General features: G+C 34.6%; 2 protein-coding genes across 4 annotated transcripts in view; both read left to right on the forward strand.

Annotated features, from left to right (window-relative positions):
• The window catches only part of TRPM7 (transient receptor potential cation channel subfamily M member 7), a 99,225-nt gene extending 90,487 nt beyond the window's left edge, over positions 1–8,738 (forward strand). For all 3 annotated transcript variants that reach the window (XM_081290673.1, XM_081290674.1, XM_081290675.1), the window contains 9 exons: positions 500–525; positions 2,428–2,478; positions 2,556–2,621; positions 3,236–3,519; positions 3,641–3,723; positions 3,891–4,096; positions 4,978–5,029; positions 5,115–5,221; positions 7,445–8,738. In XM_081290673.1, the coding sequence (XP_081146799.1) occupies positions 500–525; positions 2,428–2,478; positions 2,556–2,621; positions 3,236–3,519; positions 3,641–3,723; positions 3,891–4,096; positions 4,978–5,029; positions 5,115–5,221; positions 7,445–7,575 (1,006 nt within the window). In that variant the 3' untranslated portion in view covers positions 7,576–8,738. The remainder of the gene's footprint in view (positions 1–499; positions 526–2,427; positions 2,479–2,555; positions 2,622–3,235; positions 3,520–3,640; positions 3,724–3,890; positions 4,097–4,977; positions 5,030–5,114; positions 5,222–7,444) is intronic.
• Positions 8,739–13,771: 5,033 nt separating this feature from the next.
• Positions 13,772–19,089, forward strand: part of USP50 (ubiquitin specific peptidase 50) — a 34,493-nt gene continuing 29,175 nt past the window's right edge. The window contains exon 1 of the mRNA XM_081292687.1: positions 13,772–14,527. The gene's annotated coding sequence lies outside the window, so the exon portion shown is untranslated. The remainder of the gene's footprint in view (positions 14,528–19,089) is intronic.

The following is a 19,089-nucleotide window of genomic DNA, read 5'->3' on the forward strand; positions in this document are numbered from 1 at the left end:
TTTACCAATAAACTAACTCACAATAAGGAAGGGGTAGGAAGAATAGTAGTACTTTGGATTAGACAACAGGGAATGAAGGGAAGGGAGGAGGAATGAGAACAGGAAAGATAGAATGAATTGGACATTAATATTCTATGTGAATATATTATTACACAACAATGTAATTCTACATCATGTACAACCAGAAGAATGAGAAAAGTTATATTCCATATATGTACAAAATATGTCAGAATACATTCTACTATCATGTATAACTAATAACAAGTACAAAATATATTTTAAAAAGCAAGTAATCGATAAAATAGATGCATATGGATATATACATATCTATGTATGAATTAATAGTTGACTAAGGGAAAATGGCAAATATTCAAATGAATGTGAATCCAAATGTCAGAATACTTGTGATAGTCCTGTAAAATAGAAAAATTGAATAGTAGCCAGAACTAAAATGTGACACAGCTTTATATTATGCTTTTTATTGTTTTTTTTTTTTTAGGCCATCTGAGGAAGGAACATTAAATGGTGAGTCTGTGGTAAATTTAATATGAAAAGTTGAAAGTCATATATGACCTATTAAAGTCATTTGTGACCCTATTACCCTAAGCAAGAGATTTTAGACATCCAAGTTCAAAAAAGCCAAGGTAGCTAGAAAATTTTTCCCAGGAGTTTCTCATTAATACAGATGTTTTGCAAACAAACCAATAAACAATGATCTGTTTTCTGTCACTACCACTCTTTTATCCCTATTGCTCAGACTGTTTCTTCTCTACTGTTCATTGTTCTAGTAAATTCTTTAAGTCAGATATGTGAAACTTGAGGAAGTTATAATTTACTGCTTTGACTTTGCACTTCTAATCGTGTGCTATTGCATTTACCTCTTAAGTATTTCTAGAATGCATCCTCCACTGTATATCCTACTGTGTCTTCAGTTTAGACTATCATTTTTAGTATAAATATGCATTAAGAATAATTCAATAAACCCTCAGGGAATTCTCATAAAAAGAGTATACCCATGTAATCAACACCCAAAAAAACAGAATATTGTCAATATCCCAGCTCTTTTCTGGCTTCTTATTACAACCCCTGTATTAACACAGTGAAGTCGTGTGTGTGTGTGTGCATGCACACTGTGTGTGTGTGTGTGTGTGTGTGTGTGTGTATATATATATACACACATATATGTGGAATCATACAATATGTACTATTTATGTATGTCTGGCTTCTAGTTATTTTTATGAAATTTATCAATGTAGGGGTGAATTGTGGTAATTTGTACATTCTTGGTACTTCATGTATTTCCATATGTGAGTATATTAAATTTATCCATTCTAATGTTTGATGAGCATTTTAGTAGCTCCCAGTATATGGCTGTTCTGATTTCTGTCATTATGAGCATTTTTGTTCATATTGTTTGGTAAACATAAGTATTCCTTTCTGCTGGTTACATGCTTAGGGGTGGAATTGCTGGGTTGTAGGGTATGTACTATGTTCATATTTAGTAGTTACTGCCAAATAGGTTTTCAAGATGGTTATACCATTTTGGGCTCCCTGCTTTTAGTTTTACTTCTAGCCTGTGTTCTACCACCAAAATGTTTTTTCTAAAAGATCTCGTTTTGTCATTCTTCTGCTCCATATTTTTCTCGCTGTCAGTCAATAAAATCTATTTGCTTTCTAGTGTGGCATATTAGGCTCTTAACAAGTTGATATTCCTTGCTTCTGTAGCTTCACCTCCTTCAGGTATGCTTATACTCTTGCTCATTAATTTGTAATCTTGGCTGCATATTCAAATCACTTATAGAGAATCAATCATGATGACACATACTTACAGAATTAGAAATAATTTGGACTAAGGTCTCTGTACCCACTGAGGAATTTAAAACACTTAAGGTCATTGTGATGAATATAAATTAGTTCAGTTCATATTAAATCATTTCCCAAATGTAGTGTTCAGTTTAATACTTTCATACCTTTGCATCTTCTTGTTCCATTTAAAAGTGAAAACTTCAGAAAATTTAGAGATGAGAGTGTCTCTCTGGAGAAATGTATTTCACATTCCTGAAGTTCATCTTCTCATGACGGACTTGCTAAAATGGTTACATGGTTACATACCTCAAACCCCAAACGTCACAAATAAAAACTCTTTTTTGAGTGGGAGGAATTGGAAGAGTACAGTTTGTGGCAAGAGAATGTGAAGCATCACGCACTTCTTCCCTTTCAGGTGTCTGGTGTATAGTAACCATCTAATCTGGCATAATGGGGAAATAAGGCACATAATGGTCGTATTTCTTTACTTATTTTTTTTCCATTTATATGAGGAGAGGTTACATAAAGGATATATAGGGTATTATATGAAAATGTCTGAACAAAAAATAATGTTGCACTAGTACTTTTAAAAATAGTCTCATTTGTGTATTTGCATTTTAGGTCTTGCTTCTCCATTTAAGCCTGTCATGGATACAAATTATTATTATTCAGGTCAGTAATATAAAAGACAAAATTTAGTAATATTGTGAACTTTTAGAGATTTCATTATTTCTCTTATTTTTATGCAGCTGTGGAAAGAAATAACTTGATGAGATTATCCCAGAGCATTCCATTCACACCTGTGCCTCCAAGAGGTAAATCTCAAAAATAAGGAGATGAAAGGGAAAGTAAATTTTTCACTGATTTTTTAGTTATAACATAAAACATGGGTGGGGACAAAAAGAAAAAGGATCACTAAGAAATGTCAATTTCATATAAATTCTTAATTAGTCTACTACATAAGAGAGGTATACTTAAGTAGAAAAAAACATTAGAAGTTTTTAATTTTTCTATTACTGGTATACCCACAAAGAAAGGTGTACTGTAATTCAGGAAAGTTCTTTATCCACTGCCTAATAACAAAAGCATAGATAAATTTATATCACAGGATCTGTGGAACAGATAGCTCTAACTTCCTCCTAAAATTTAACTCCGAGATGTTTAGAATTTCAGCTGCTTTCTCCAAGTTTATCTTTAAAATGTTCATTATTTCAAAAATGTTTTGTCTTTATACATGAATTCAGAGATATTAAGGAAGAATGTTGATTTCCTATCATTCATCATACTAAACTTCTAAAAAACTATACTTCTTTCATTTTATCTTGTATTTATTCCTTACTTACCCAAAGATATCTGCAAATTTTTATTCTACTTTGTCATTTTTAAGGACTCATAATTTGATTTTAAACTCTGTCCATTCACGTTGCAGGTGAGCCTGTCACGGTGTACCGATTGGAAGAGAGTTCACCCAACATATTAAATAACAGCATGTCTTCTTGGTCACAACTAGGCCTCTGTGCCAAAATAGAGTTTTTAAGTAAAGAGGAGATGGGAGGAGGTTTACGAAGAGCTGTTAAAGTTCAGTGTACCTGGTCAGAACATGATATCCTCAAATCAGGGCATCTTTATATTATTAAATCTTTTCTTCCTGAGGTGGTTAACACATGGTCAAGTATTTATAAAGAGGATACAGTTCTGCATCTCTGTCTCAGAGTAAGTATCAGTGAATATATAACTGTGTAATGTAAGAACTTTGTTTTTTCACTTCTAGAGTGAATAAGCAAAATCCATTTTTAGTTTAAATATTAATCAAGGGGTTTCCCTTCTTCTATAGGAAATTCAACAACAGAGAGCAGCACAGAAACTCACATTTGCCTTCAATCAAATGAAACCCAAATCCATACCATATTCTCCAAGGTAAACCTTTACATTTTTCTATGATATTTTTCTGTAATATTTTAGAATTATGTGGCTAGCAGTTTCTTGACCTTCATTATTAATGTTAAATAATTTATTCATGATCCATATCAATTAGAATTTTCTTAACCAAACTGGAAGTAATATCTGTAACTGTTTTTCGTAAGGTTCCTTGAAGTTTTCCTGCTGTATTGCCATTCAGCAGGACAGTGGTTTGCTGTGGAAGAATGTATGACTGGAGAATTTAGAAAATACAACAATAATAATGGCGATGAGATTATTCCAACTAATACATTAGAAGAGATCATGCTAGCCTTTAGCCACTGGACTTATGAATATACCAGAGGGGAATTGCTGGTACTTGATTTACAAGGTAAGTTTATTAAAATATTGATAAGTCAGTCAGCAGTAGAATATGGCTATCTTAATTGTTGTAAAGGTAAAACATTTTGATAAGCATATGCAGGTTTTAGTATTTCATCAGCTGAATTTCTCAGTTTCCCAAGTGGTCTCTCCACATGGCTAAGTAGCTTGGGCTTTCTCACATAGCGTGGTTGTTTCAGGTATTTGGACTTTTTACACGGCAATTGTTTTCTGTTAGGGAGAAAGATGTTCATAATCTTACTTTTTATGTTCTGAATATCTTTATAATTTTATTACATGTTAACATGTGATTTTTTTTTTTCTTAAATCAAAAATGTTTCTCTTAGGGCTGGGGATGTGGCTCAAGCCGTAGCGTGCTCGCCTGGCATGGGTGCGGCCTGGGTTTGATCCTCAGCACCACATACAAACAAAGATGTAATGTCCGCCAATAACTAAAAAAAAAAAAAATTAAAAAACTCTCTCAAAAAAAATGTTTCTTTTAAAAGTCTTATGGATTTATGCTTCTTTATGTACCAAATTGTCCTTTGCTTATAACTAAGGTGGATCAAGGGCAGACTGTATAGACCTTTCATAAAAGGCCCTGTTGAATCAGAAAATGGGTACCAATAGGAGCTTACATGCCTACTTTCTCACTTTGACATTTAACTCTCATTCACATCACAGGATCTATGTCTGTTCCTGATGGGATGCCGAGGTTATAAATCAAGTTATGAAATATTAAGAGAGAAGAACTTATACTCCTTTGAATAATTTTAACATTGTAATGATGGATGGTGTGGTAAAATAACCTCTAGACTTTTATTATGCAAACGTCAATGTTAATATCAATTATGTGATAAAAATTTTTGTCTTTTTTACATATATATAAAGGTGTGGGTGAAAATTTGACTGACCCATCTGTGATAAAAGCAGAAGAAAAGAGGTAATAAGTTTTAACAATTTCATTAAGGCATATTTTCAGATTCTACATTTCTGTTTGCATAAATTTTCTTTTTTTTTTTTCACAGATCCTGTGATATGGTTTTTGGCCCAGCGAATCTAGGAGAAGATGCAATTAAAAACTTTAGAGCAAAACATCACTGTAATTCTTGCTGTAGAAAGCTTAAACTTCCAGGTAAAAAAATTTCTTAATATAGTACATAAATTGTTAGCCAAGGTAGTTATTACTACAATAGTAATAACCAGTAGTAATAACTACTTGGCTAAGGTTAGGTAGCCAACTAATTTGGCCAAGGTAAGGCTAAGGCTAGAGGTACAAATATTTGATTTAATGGTCTCTAATTTTGTCAACCTCAACAGCAACCCAATCCAGTTCCCTTCTTTTGTAGATAGTATAATTAGTTGAGATTACTTATGATTACACCCATTGGTTAATAACACAATCAAAACTGAGCTATAATTGCATATCTCTCTACTATTCTTGGTATAGTACAGCTACATATTAGTTTGTATTCCCTAAGGCCATACTGCATAGTCTTGAAGTAAAATTTAATTAAAAAAAAATACATGTAGTTGTGAACACATATTTGGGTCATTTAATGTAGACTATTTTTCAGATTAAAATGACAGTTCATATTTTGAGTATCAGTTCTTTTTTATATTCATGTAAAGGTACAAGAGTGTAAGCATGACCATGCTTGATTTAAATTTATAAATTTGATATTACTGCATAAAGGTTTCTAATTCTATTCTCATCTGTCATAACTCCTTAACCTGTTTTGTCCCATTATCCCAAATGTGGAACACTTATAAAAACATGGATATAGTATATATAATATGATATAAATTATAGTAAGAATATTTTAATGATTATAATGTGATTATATTTCTGATGTATTTAAATACAATATTTCCAACTTATTTTAATACACCTGTGTCAATTTCATTTAAATGTTCACAGAATTGAAAACTTAGAACTTGATAGTTTAAGGGTTAAGTGATTTCATCCTGTCTCATGGCTATAAATGCATTTTACATACTGACTGTACCAAGTTTATCTAAAGACTTAACTACTTTCTTGTGCTCCTATTTCTGATATCCTAAAGTATCTTTATAGTAACATATCTATTCCAGAGCTCTTGATTTTTCATCTCCCACCCCTACACACAAGTCTCCACTTCTACATTTCACTAATGCTTGACCCAGCTAGCTGCTCAACCTCTAAATTAAAACTATCCAGTGTCTTTTCCCTCACTTTTCATGACCAATCCATCAAGTTCTATATACTCTTATTCTGAAATCTCCCCTAAAATTCATCATTTCTTTTTTCATCTTAATTGCCACCATCTTGTTTCTTGGATGGCTGCCATTTACCCCTAACTTCACATGTCCATTAGAATATTTATTTAAAATAAATCAGATTATAGTTCTCCCGTGAGACTGCTTAAAACCTTCCAGTAGATTTATTTTAATCTGTATTATACATCATAGTTTACATTCCCTAAATCAAGAGTTGGTGAACTTTTATAAAGGACAGGTAAATGTTTTCTACTTTGTGGCCATGTGGTCTGTGTTCAGCTAACTAATTATACCATCACAGTGCAGAAACAATTGTAGACAATAAACACAGAACTTGGCTGCATTGCAGCAAAATTATTTATAAAAATATGCAACAGGCCAAATTTAGCCCACAGGTTATAGTTTGACAATGCTTGGCCATCAACTGATGCTTGACCTCATTTTCTGCTTGTCTTCTCACTTGCTATACATAAGTCACACTGTCTACATGCCATTGTTAGAGTATATCAAGTCTTAATTCTTTCTTAGTCTTTATAGTTAACCTTCTATCTTCCTAGAACATTCCTTTTAGAATTTTAATTTACTTCTCAATATTCAGGTCTATACTAAGAGAGTCTCTTCCTCTGGCTTTTCTGCCCAGCCCTGTCTGAAAGAATCACCCTATACCATCTCTCATCTGGCCCTTATCATACTTCATCATATTCTTCTCTTCAAAGCACTTGTTACTGCTTCTAATTGTATAATTTTTCAATTTGCTTGTTTTCTATCACCCACTACAATACAGGCTCCATGAACAAGGACCTTGTCTGCCTTTTCGTTTGTATATTCCCAAATTTATATGAATGGCTGCTGATTGATAACGATCAGTGTGTAATAATTGTGTTTGTTCAGTGAATGATTTTATTTTTATGTATATGAATTTTGTGATTATTAAATATATAACTGCAGAAAATAAGGTCTGATGTTTAGAGGAAAATTTATTAATAAAATGTTCTTAATTCTCCATTTCTAAGAAATATTTTTTCTTTCTTTCTTTCTTTTTTTTTGTTTTTTTTTTTTTTGTTGTTGTTGTTGTTGTTGTTCGGGTTGGTGACTGTAGATCTGAAGAGGAATGACTATACACCTGATAAGATTATATTTCCTCAGGAAGAACCTTCAGATTTGAATCTTCAGCCTGGAAATTCCACCAAAGAATCAGAATCAACTAATTCTGTTCGTTTGATGTTATAATATTACTGAATCATTGGTTTTGCCTACACTTCCCTCAATGTTACTATGTCACTTTCCTTCAGGAGGAAATTGTTAATATAGAAAAGGTGTGTGCAAATTGAATTTGTTGACCCCAGCACAGTTTAAAGGTCAATATTCTTTTGACCTAATTAGTCAATTAGAAACTCCCTATAGGATTCAGTGGACAGCTGAAGAAATTTTAAAGGTAATGGAAAATTAGTATTTAAAAATTTTGAAGGGCTCTTAAGCAGAGGGTGTCATTTTACTTAGTTCTGATGAGGGTGATGATTCCCTCTTATGTGGTGCAATACCATTAACCAAAGTTAGGTGTCTGTGCACATTTTATTGGCAGCTGGTTTATTGCCATTCAGCTAGAGAAATGAAGAAAACACTTAGCCTTTGGTTAAATGGCAGTCAGAAGTCTTCCTCGGTGTGTTCAGTGACGTCACTAACTCTCTACTAGATGCTTGTTGGACATGAAAAAGGTGACTTCTAATTCTAGGTTCATAGAAATATAAAAAGCCTCAGCTGAAGACCATTTTCTAAGAAAGACTTTATTTATGAATCAGGGTTAGGCTCCTTATTTAAAGATAGAGCCAGTTTTTTGTTAGAGCCCAATTGTGCAAAAGTATTAGTTTTTTGTTTTGTTTTGTTTTGTTTTTTAACATTGTCTTATCAAGCCACTGTTAAGCAGAAGAAAGCCATGGTAAAAGGAGATATTTAACTCGCTCTTCAAGGGAATGAGAAAAGTTACTTTTTCCTATCTGTGTCTGTAGTGGAAGTTACATACTTCCCCAAAGATGTTATTGACCAGTATATCAAATCAGAATGTAAAAGTGAGCTCTTGCTTTTATTTAAAATTATGTGGGAACATCTGAACATGAATGTTGTTTGTGGTACTTATTTAAGAGATTAAATGAATTAGATCATCATTATGTGATGTCGGGAGATTGCAATGCAACTATGCCAATAAAATGTAATTTAACTGCCCCAGATATTTTGAATATTCAACAACAACAAGAAAAGCTTTTCATCTAAAGTTGTAATGTTTTGATTTTTTTTCCTTTTTTTTTTCTTTTTTTTTCTTGTTGTTTCCTAGGTACTAGTTTTAATTATTATTTGGAAGGGAGCAATGTAAAGCTTATTTGTATTCAGTAGTGTATCTCATAGATACAGACAAGGCAAGCAGAGATAAGCTGTTTAAATAGTGTTTAATATTGATGGGGGGGAGAAAGAAAAAGTGTATTACTTAAAAGATATTATACTATATACATTTTGTATATCATTAAATCTTTAAAAGAAATTAAATAAATTTATTCTTGTTTACAGATGTTTAGTGAGTTTAATCATTCTTAAAAAATATTTGACATTTTCAGGATATCAGTTTATTTTCAGAGTATCAGCTTTTCTAAATGAACCATTTTTATACACCTATGCTTTTTGATGTCCTATTTGTATGATGTTTAAATGATACTTGTTTCCTGTGCTGTTTTTTTTTTTTCCTTAAGTTTCTTGCTGATCAGAAAAGGTGATTATCTGTTCAAATTTAATTTCATGTTGCTTATTTTCACAAGATAATAATAGCTAAGAATTAGTTTGTACTGTTTGTCAGGCATTGCTCTAAGTATTTTGTATTTATTAATTTATTTAATTCTTATAATGATTTATTAAATAAGTATTAAGGATTGTTATCCTGTGTTGCAGATTAGAAAATCGAAGTGCTAGAGAGGTGAAGTAGCTTTCCTGAGATTTTTGTACTTTAGTATGTAGTAGAGTTAAGATTCAAACTCAGGCAGATTGTCTTTCCTCTGTGCTCTTAAGCCACATGTTTTATTGACTCTCAAGCATAGTGACTAGGTGGTTAGCACCTAATCACTGATGGCTTCTGTACCATTTCCTGCTCACTCTGCTGAAACAGATCTTCTCCATTAACCCACTAAGTCCCAAGTTTTCAGTTCTGAAAATATTTTAATGAAATTGATATACGTGCATTAAAATAGGTCAGAAGTAATAATTTAGAGCTTATATATAATTTGTTATATTAATAGCTTTAATGAATATTATTACTATTTACCTATTGCTTTTCTCAAAATAATAGAACTCTAAAAAACATTTATTTCAGAGTTACCTTGATTGATATATTTGTTGTACAATTTGAATTTTGCTTGTTTGTGATGCTGGGGCTTGAACCCAGGGCCTTGCACGTGCTAGGCAAACACTCTGTCACTGAACTACATCCCCAGCCCTTCAATTTGTGTTTTTTAGGTATTCCTTAAATAAGCTAATGGGGTGACTTTTTTGGTTAATTCATGACAGTAAAAGTTTACCTATAAGTTGCATTTTTCACCATAAAGAAAAATTATCACTGCTCATTATATTACTCCATGGTCAGAAATTGTCATTTGCTAAATCTCTAAATTTTTTTCTTAATCTCATCCTCTGGAGAGAATGAAACTCTTTTATTAGATTAATTCTTTGAATTTTTGGAATTCTCTTCTGCAGTTGTTCTCTAATAATATGCCTTCTTCAATCTGTTGATGCATGTGTACCATTATTCTGTTAGAAATAATGCATGTTGATTTATTGTGACATAGAAAATATTTTAAAGATATAAAGGAAAATTACACATCTTTCTCACCCTCAAGTCAGACTATGTTGCTTTCATAGCTACTATCTATGTATTTACCACAGTAGATTGCACACTTCACAGAGAGAAAGGATCCTCAGATTTTTCACCAGGTAGTTAACCCCTTACATGATACGCAGTTTGTGGGCGGCACAGTAAAAAATATGAATGTTAAAAATGTTTTTTCACAATACCATCCTCTCTTAGGGAAGATCACAATGATGCTCTCTTACATATTTAAGTAGACAATTAAAGCAAGAGTACATAATAAACAGCTGCTTATTATTTTAAAAGAGATCATTTGCAGGAAAGTGTGTGTCTGCACTGCAGAGATTTTTTGATCATCCTTATTTATTGTATCTGTTGTTGTTTTTACACAAGGCATCTGTATTATAGGTCCCAGATGATGTTAGCTTTCTCTTAGGCAAATTCTAAGCCAAGCTTCTGATCCTCTCTAGAATATGTTTTCCTTTTGTAGGCTTTTTTGAAATTCCTTTAAGCAGAGTTCTTTCCCTGGGGTCTACGATTGCATCTTGTTGGTCATGGAGATGGGAGAGGTTATAATTATTCTTCAGAAAAGCTACACACTGATAGTGGACAATATCAAACAAGAGGGCACTCCCCACCCAACATTAGCATTCCTTCATTTGTTTTTCCCAGGCAATTTCCATGCTTTCCTACATTATGGAATTTTTCTCATTTGAATTATAAATATCTCAGTATATGTTCGTAAAATATTAAGAACTATATTATCACACCTAAAAAGTTTACAATTCCTTACTATCATCAGATACATAGTCTTTGTTCTTAACAAGTTTTTTAAAAATAATTTTAGTTAGGATTCAGATAGGGTTCACACATTGAAATTGCTTGATTTGTTTTTAAAGTCTCCAATATGTAGATTTCCCCTTCCATCTTTTTTTCTGTTTGTTTTTGGAAGAACTGACATATTTAAGAAGTTTTCCACATTTGGAATCTTGCTGTTATTTCTCTGTTTTCTGCATATGCAGTTATTAGGTGTAAAGGCTTGATCAGATTCAGGATTAAATTTTTGGCAAGAATGCTTCATTGATGGTCAAGTATACTTCACTACACAATAAATACCCACTTGTCTTTGGATGGTCATTGCCTTGGATTACTCTGCATACTTAAGCAATTGTATGAGTTACAAACAGAACTACTCATTGATTGATTGATCGTTGATTGAAGGCATGACTGGCAGGAAAAAAAAACACCATTATTCAGACTTGAATATTTGGCAGAAGACTTATTTTTTACAAAATAAGAATTTTGGAAAACTTGCCTCTTAACACCAGTAGCATGATAGCTTTCCAATTACTTTCTAAAGAAATCTGTTGGTATTAAAAACAGTGTTTGTTTGTTGTTGTTGTTTCTTTAATAGTAAAATGAGATTTTTTTTTTAGTCGTGTAAAATGAGATTTGGGAGATCCACATAACTAATATTTTCCAATGCATAACCAGTGTTTTCCAAATGACCCACAAATGGCATTTTAAAATGATACATGGGGGCTGGGGATGTGGCTCAAGCGGTAGCGCGCTCGCCTGGCATGCGTGCTGCCCGGGTTCGATCCTCAGCACTACATACAAACAAAGATGTTGTGTCCGCCGAGAACTAAAAAAATAAATAAATATTAAAAAAAAAAATTCTCTCTCTCCTCTCTCACTCTCTCTTTTAAAAAAATGATACATGAGTGAAATATCTAACATAATAGGCAAAGTTTTTTGGTTTTTCTTTTGTTGTTGTTGTTTGTTTTTTGTTTTAATAGGGTTTCAAATTCTACATTGCAGTTGACCTTTAGAAAACTACCACTTGTCTGATTTAGGTTTTTCTCTAATAAGAATATTCACAGTTACCTAAAAAGGCTATTAAAATACTCCTCCCCGTACTTAACTGCAGTAGTCAAGATGGTATATTACATTTTAATGATAGACATAGACAATAAAATAGAAGACTCCAAAAATATACTCTCATGTTTATAGCCAGATGATTTTTTTAAATATTTTTTTCAGTTGTAGATGGACACAATACCTTTATTTATTTATCTTTATGTGGTGCTGAGGATCGAACCCGGGGCCTCACACATGCTAGGTGAGCACTATACCACTGAGCCACAACCCCAGCCCACCCAGTTGATTTTCAACAAGAATTCCAAAACAATGAGGAAAGAATAATATTTTCAATAAACAATGATAGGACAATTGGATATTCACATGCAAATGAAGGTGGACTCAGTTGGACTTCCTTCTCATAGCATATACAAAAATTACCTCAAAATATTTGTTTTGGGTATCAGGGATTGAACCCAGGGGCTCTTAACCATTGGGTGACATCTCTAGCCCTTTATTTTTTTGAGACAGGGTTTCACTAAGTTGCTGAGTCTGACTTTGAACTTGCAATCCTCCTGCCTTAGCTTCCAGAGCCATGTGGGATTATAGGCATGTGCCACGGTTGATTTTTAAAATCTAAATATAAGAGCCAGGCTGGGGTTGTGGCTCAGTGGTAGAGTGCTCGTCTAGCATGTGTGAGGCACTGGGTTTGATCCTCATAAATAAATAAAGGTATTGTGTACACATAAAATAAATAAAAGTATTATGTCCATCTACAACTAAAATATTTTTTAAATAAATAATAAATAAATAAATATAAAAGCCAAAATTTAAATAAAAACTCCTAGAACAAAATTCAGAGGTAAATCTTTGTGATGTCAGATTAGGCAATAGTCTCAGGTAATGACATCAATAGCATAAAAACCACAGAAAAACAGGCAAATTGAACCAATCAAAATTAGAAACACTTGTGCTTTAAAATACACTCCTAACTATGAAAAAAATAACCCATGGAATCGGAGAAAACTCAAGTCTATCTGATAAAGGGCACAAAAAACTCTTAAGCTCAACAATAAACCTCAATTTTTTTAAATGAGTTAAAGATCTGCGTAGATCTTTTTTCCATATATCGATACAGTGGATGTGTGTAAAATATTATGTAGCAATAAAAAGAAATGAAGTAGGGCTCATTCTATGGGTCTTTCAATTTTGTAGCTACTGCATTTTATATTCACTGCAGTGCAAAATGGAGCTGGATAGACTTGGACTCTTGGATTCTGTCACTTGTTCCATGAGTGATGTCAGCTAGTTGAGCAGGCATCTCTGAGAATATTTGTCTCATAGTGGGGTTAGAAAGGTGCTGTGAGTTAAGTATTCAGCACATAGAGTACTCCAATATTAAGTCCCTCGTTACTACATTCTTTCCATGGGAGGTGTGATAGATAAAATTTTCTAAATATGATAAGGCTTCAGGGAAAGATGGCAGTAAGAGCAAACAAAGTCTCATTTCTATTTAAGAAGTATTACCGATAATTTGACTTCATTTGAAAAGTAATTTTAAGTAGGTATGAGTAACGCTTGCTATCTTAACTTTCACTATGTGGTCTCCAGGGCTAAATAGATTAATGAAAAATTTCATATAAATTCATTATATATCCTCCATAGCTTAAAAACCAGATAGGTTGGGGTAATACAGTGTCCCATGCTATTTAAACTTTTGAACTGAAAAGTTAAGATAATGTGAGTTGCTTTTATATTTGTAGAAGTACTTAAAGAAAATGTAAATAATATTAAAACAATGTAAAATTTCCAGATAATTAGATGGAAAGAAAAGTATCTAAGGGATGAGGAAGTTGGCTTTTTTTTTTAAGTACCCCACCAATGGAGAAGCAAAAAATTAACAGAAGGACTCCCTTCTTCTTTTCTTCACTCATTTACAATTTAGTCTGAAACCTGTGGAGTGAAGACATGTTAGACGAGAAGCAGTGACCTGGCATGGGGCGTCTCAGCATGCAGAGTGAGATGGACATGTTGTATGTTGGGAGATGGAAAGGACAGCAGCAGTAGCAGGAGTTCGATTACATGCAGAAGGGCGGATCACAGAAGGAAATATATTGAGGATAATGGGAGTTAGGTATCCCACTGTTGAAGATGAGGTTGTAAATATGGGACAGGGAAAAAACTAGAGTAAACCCTGAAAGATTTGGAATTGAGATTATCTATGTGAATTCATAGTTCTCAAAGTACAGTTCCACATGCAGATGTGGATTTCTGTATGTATGTCTTCCCAGCTCTTTCTACTGAGACAACCTGGAAGTAGTGATGTGATAATAACCTCTGTATACCCAGCTCTGAGTGCCTAAATATTCTTCCCCACTAACAGGAGCCAGGACTCAAGAGAAGTGGCTGACAGTGTTGTGGGCCAAACTATGTGCCTTGACCAGACAGACTCCATTTTACCCTGAGACTACATGTCATGTAAGAAATGCTTCTCCCGTGAGAAAACTCTGCCTCTGCCATCCTGATCCTGCTTAGCACACCCTACTTAGAAACGGACAGCCTTGGGAAAGTGTTTCCCTTCTTGTACAATATAAAATTGTTCTTTTGGGTTTCCATTTTTCTTAGGCAAAGAACTGACTGTACTGGGTCATTCTGACCCACTCCCCATGTTGCTATGGTTTTGACTTACTGGTGGCTTGCAGTTTTTTGCTAGAAGAGTACACTCTACCCTCTGCAGGGGGTTCAAGATTGCAGAGGCAACTTGCCTGTTGCCCTTCAACCCAACAGCAAATAAAGAAAGGTTCCATGTCTTGTAACTTCAAGACTGACCCAGTGATTTTTTTTTCAAATACACCACAACAACTTCAGGACTAGGGCAGGGCAGTACAAGATAGGTCTGAAAGATCCTGATGTGCCAAAAAGAAAGGAAGACTTAAAAACTGATGGGGAGATGTGAAATGAACTCAGCAGACATGTTGAAGGGCCTCCTGCAAACTAATCTTGGGATGATTTGAACATCAAAAATAAATAACGGGCTGGGGTTGTGGCTCAGCGGTAGAGTGCTCACCTAGCATGTGCGAGGCCCTGGGTTTGATCCTCAGCACCACATAAAAATAAATAAAATAAATGTGTCTTGGGCTGGGGATGTGGCTCAAGCGGTAGCGCGCTCGTCTGGCATGCGTGCGGCCCGGGTTCGATCCTCAGCACCACATACCAACAAAGATGTTGTGTCTGCCGAGAACTAAAAAATAAATATTAAAAATTCTCTCTCTCTCTCTCTCTCTCTCTCTCTCTCTCTCTCTCTCCTTCCTCTCTCACTCTCTCTTTAAAAAAAAAATAAATAAATGTGTCCAACTACAACTAAAAAATATTTTTAAAAAATAGCAATAATAACTGAACAAAACAGGAATCCATAAAATAATTTTTTAAAAGGAAGGAGAAAACTCTTCTTTTATAGCTGAGTACCAGCTGATTAATGTGAAAATGACATTAGAAAATCATTTCACAAGCACCATAGCATTACTTGATCCAGTCAAGAAACACTGACTAATGTCAAAAGTACTTTTGGGAAGTTTTTGTTTGTTTTTTGTTGTCTGTTTTGGTACCAGGGATTGAACTAGGGGCACTTGACCACCGAGCCACATCTCCAGCCTATTTTGTATTTTATTTAGAGAAAGCATCTCACTGAGCTGCTTAGTGTCTCGCTTTTACTGAGGCTGGCTTTGAACTCGAAATCCTCTTGTCTCAGCCTCCTGAGCCTCTGGGATTACAGGCATGTGTCACCATGCCTGGCTAATGTGTGGAAATTTGATGAGGAACAGGCCAATTACAAAGTCTCAGAACATCTCTGCAAAATAGTAATTACGAACAGAAATACTATAATGGAGAAATCTGGCAAAGCCCACTTTATTGAAGTTATCACATTTAACCTCACCAATGTTGGGGCAAGTTAAAATCTTGAACCTCCTAATACAATACAGTAAGAAAACACCATCACTTCTGTGAGATTCTTACTAAAATATATAATCACAAGAAAATAGCAGGCAAACCCATCCCTGAGGGATGTTCTTCAAAATAACTGGCTAGTGATCTTCACTCACCTTCATGCTACTCAAACCATTAGCATCAAACTGGCAAACTGATAATCAGAGGTTTTTGCTTCAGATAAAAACACTGCCACATTTTTTTATCTTAATTAAATTTACAAACTTGAACATACACATAAGGATCAAAAGGTAATTGCCCATTCCCTCTATTGGAAATTAGTATTATATTTCTCATCTAACAAAAATTTCTTCCCTTTGATTTGGTAAAGAGAAACAAGAATTTTGTATATTGGAGCAGAGCCCAGGAACTTAACTTGAGGTTATATGCAGAGATGAAAATAATCTCCTTAACAACAAAAACAAAAGGTGAATTTGAACATCTGGCTCTTGCTCATGGATATAGATTGCAAAAGAAAAATAATCACACTACGTTACCAAAACTTGGCAATCATTACTGATTCAGATGTCAGTCTACCCAGTGCTTTCTTAAGCAGAGTCCTCTGTGAAGAAGAAAAGAGGGACTAGGGCTGTGGCTCAGTGGTAGAGTGCTTGCCTGGCATGCATGAGACACTGGGTTCGATCCTCAGCACCACATAAAAGTAAAATATTGTGTCCTCATAGAACTAAAAAAAATAAATAAATGTTAAAAAAAAAGAAGAAGAAAAGAGAACTCAGAAGATCATGAGTGCCCCATAACTTCCCAGTTTGTCAATTCTATAATAAACCTGTGTGGCACTAGTAATGTGTCTATGTCCACCCTCCACCTCCACCCCCAGCATATTAGTTGATGACAAGGAAAGGAAATATTCCACTCTGTGTGCCCTGGGAGCAACAAAACCCAACTGCCTCTCTTCCCAGAGTGAGAACAGTCCCTCAGGGATCTTGGGAAGGGTGAAGTCAGTGGGAGGAAGAAATTGGTGCCCAAAGTGGACAGGGTTGCTACAGTGTCCTTGGTGGAAGGACATATTTTGTATACATGTCAGGGAGGATATTTGTGTGTAAAATATATACTTACATGTCACAAACCCACATGACCATTTACTCAGTTTCTCAAACTGGGTGGTGAGGGGATTTGAAAAAAAGACAAACAGATACAAAAGTAGAAAAAAGCAGGACCTGGTGGATCAGCCAAACTTCTCATGGAAGAAGACTGACTATGAGCAGGCCCAGCATGTTTATTATATAGGTTTAAACATTAAAAGGATTTGTTGTGAGAAAGCTTCCTTAAGATAAACAAAACTGAAGTCGTGGGCAAAACAGCTCAATTAGAGCATATCAGCTTGTACCCATAAAATTCTGTGGCTAGCACAGAATCCCCCCTTTTTAAAAATTTACTTATTTATTCTAATTAGGTATATATGACGAAGCATTTTGATTCATTGTACACAATTGCAGCACAAATTTTCATGTCTTTGGCTGTACACAAAGTAGAGTCACACCATATGGGCAGTCATACATATACTTAGAGTAATGATGTCTATCTCATTCCACCATATTTCCTGCCCCCATGCCCCCTCCCCTCCCAGAATCCCCCTTTTAACAGTGTAATACCATCAACTGGGTAGTTTTGGATCAGCACCTTTGCACTGAGAAATTCCCAAGGGAGGTGTCGCCTCTGTCTCTGGGCAACTCAAAGCAATGATTGATTCATTGCTCCCGACACACAAGAGAAACTGAGTGATGGAGAAAAGATATATGTACATTTCATTCTTGGAAATCTAATATTATAAATGCATTTCAGACAACCAAGTAACAATATCTCCTGGCAACATTCTAGAATCTTGAGGGTGAGTGGAAAGGATTATGATGCATGAAAAGATCCAAGTTGGAATGGTGTCTGACACCAGTGACAATCAGTTGGCAGCTATTGAAAGGGGGAAGAGTTATAAATTATTTAAAACGAACAAGAAGAGCCGGCATAACAGGCTTGGAGAAATGAAGTTAAAAGCATTAGCCGGAGCTCCTGAATAGAAGTGAAAGTCCAACGTGGTTCTATTAAAATGACTTCTCATCAGTCATTCCCTGCAGACGACTTTGGTATCTACTATGTCCTGTGAGCCTCTATTTATTACAGCTTTCTAGATAAGCTCAGGTAGAGGGAAGAGCTGTGTTCAAAGGAGTGAAGGGATTAGAAAGGGTTCCCCCAGGTTTGACCCAGAAGTAAAGGAAGATATTATCTAATATCTAGGCAATCAATAATGCACTTCTAAAGAGTGACAGTCCAGGACCTCTGTGACATTAGTAAATAAAGTGAAAATGGCCATTTGTGTAACATTGGGCACTTTTCAAATGGGCATGACTGTGAGTACAGGTACTGAGGTTATGTAGCTCTTTCTTGGGCTCTAATATCAAACAGAGTATGGGGACAGGGGAGCCACTGAATTTCATCCCCAGCTCATTATTTCTGTTTTATAGATGAAAAGTAGGCATAGGCCTCCCAGACCATATAGCTAGTAGGTAGCATAGTCAGAATTTCAACTCAGACCTACTTTTCAACAAAGTCTATCCTTTTTCTTTCTCCTGCTCTCCTTTTCTCTATGTCTCTATGTGTAGATATCTTATATATAGACATATATATATATACTCACATATGTATGTGTTTTTAATATATGTATATATTTTCCTACATACCTCTCTACCCCTCCCTTGGTGTATTACTATGGGCAAATGACGGAACCACTTAAAACCTTGTATCTCATCTGTAATATTTTGGACTGATTTTAAAAGAACTGTTCCTACCTCATATAATTGTTGCAAAAGTTTAATGTGAAAATGCATGTTAAAAAGGACTAGGGTTGTGGATCAGCAGTAGAGCACTTGCCTGGCATGTATGAGGCACTGGGTTTAATTCTCAGCACCACATATAAATAAATAAATTAAATAAAGGTCCATTGACAACTAAATGTGTGTGTGTGTGTGTGTGTGTGTGTGTGAGAGAGAGAGAGAGAGAGAGAGAGAGAATGCATGTGAAGTGCTTAATGTACTGCCAAGCTA

The sequence above is a fragment of the Spermophilus citellus genome, assembly GCF_964194105.1.
Source record: "Spermophilus citellus genome assembly, chromosome: 4".
Lineage (NCBI taxonomy): Eukaryota > Metazoa > Chordata > Mammalia > Rodentia > Sciuridae > Spermophilus > Spermophilus citellus.